The 1,260-nt window shown below is 74.6% G+C and overlaps 1 protein-coding gene across 1 annotated transcript; it reads left to right on the top strand.

The window, feature by feature from the left end:
* Positions 1–443: 443 nt before the first annotated feature.
* MNEG_14426 (hypothetical protein) lies at positions 444–1,207 on the top strand (the record flags this gene model as incomplete). The annotated part of the gene is made up of 1 exon (XM_014037102.1): positions 444–1,207. A coding segment is annotated over one exon (764 nt), but the record flags the coding sequence as incomplete, so codon positions are not given.
* Between the last annotated feature and the right edge of the window lie 53 nt (positions 1,208–1,260).

Consider the following 1,260-nt stretch of genomic DNA (forward strand, 5'->3'; position numbering starts at 1 on the left):
CCTGTGTGCTGGTCCGCCCCCCACGATTGCGCACTACAGCCACATGTCCTCTCCACACCACGCCTCACCCCCGACCACCCACCCGGCACCCTCCAACGAGCCCGCCGCACCCGGACCCCTCCCCCAGCCGCTCTTAATGGGCCAGTCCGGCAGTGTGACCGAATTCGGGCCAAAAACATCAAATGCAGCTGGCGGCGGCCGGCCGGGCGGCTCCAGCGACCGCCTGACCGCCGGGACGGACACCGCTTGCATGGACGAGTCAGGTGGGCGAGCACGCGCTCATGCCCACAATCGCCCCCTAGGACGCCCATGGCCCCTTGCGAGGGGCCGTACATGCACCACGGCCGCTACGCGCGTCCGCGCGGCCCGCCCCGCCTATTCCCTATGCTGTGCGACGGCCGCTGAACCGGCGCTGCTACCGCCACCGCGACCGCCACCCGCAGGGGCCTCATATGCGGGGCGCTCTTCAGCAAACTACAGCCTGACGGGCGCCGCCGGCCGCCCCGGCAACGCCAGCAGCCCCCCTAGTAGCTCCGCTAGCGGCGCGGGCGGCGCGGCCGGCAGCCGGCCCGCGAGCAGCGAACGCGGCGGCGGAAACGTCGGCGGAAACGCCGTCCTCGTCAGCGGCGGCGGCGCGGCGGCGGGAAGCGCGGGGGGCGGCGGGGGAAGCGGGGAGTATGCGGGGGCCATGACGCCGTCTTTGGATTTGACTGTGAAGGGGATGGTGTTGGAAGAAGAGCCGAGCGCCAGCGCCAGCGCCAGCGCCAGCCGCGGGCCGAGCGGCGCGAGCGGGGACGCGGCAGCGTTTCATGATGACGCGCCTGGTCACCCCCAGCAGCAGCAGCAGCAGCAGCAGCAGCAGCAGCAGCAGCAGCAGCAGCTGCGACAGCAGCAGCAGTACCCGGGCCGCCGCTCGTCAGACGAGCGCGGCCGGCCGCCGGCGGGCCCCGGGCGGCGGTCCTCGGACGATCAGCGCCGGGCGCAGCCACCGGCTGCGCCCGCGCGCGGCAGCGACTCGGGCAGCGGGGCCGTGCAGCAGCAGCAGCAGCGCCAGGACGGCGGCGGCAGCCTCGACTCGAGCCGCGGCGGCGGCGGCGGCGGCGGCGGCGGCAGCAGCGCGGGCGCGCGCAGCGCGCGCAGCAGCTTTGTGTTGGAGTCTGCGCCCGCGCAGCCGTCGGCCTCCCTTGAAGGCAGCGCCCCGGAGGACGTCGATTGCTATGGCCGCCCCAGCTTCGCCGCCTTTGAGCCGCCCCGCGACGC

This window comes from Monoraphidium neglectum (assembly GCF_000611645.1).
Source record: "Monoraphidium neglectum strain SAG 48.87 unplaced genomic scaffold scaffold04476, whole genome shotgun sequence".
Lineage (NCBI taxonomy): Eukaryota > Viridiplantae > Chlorophyta > Chlorophyceae > Sphaeropleales > Selenastraceae > Monoraphidium > Monoraphidium neglectum.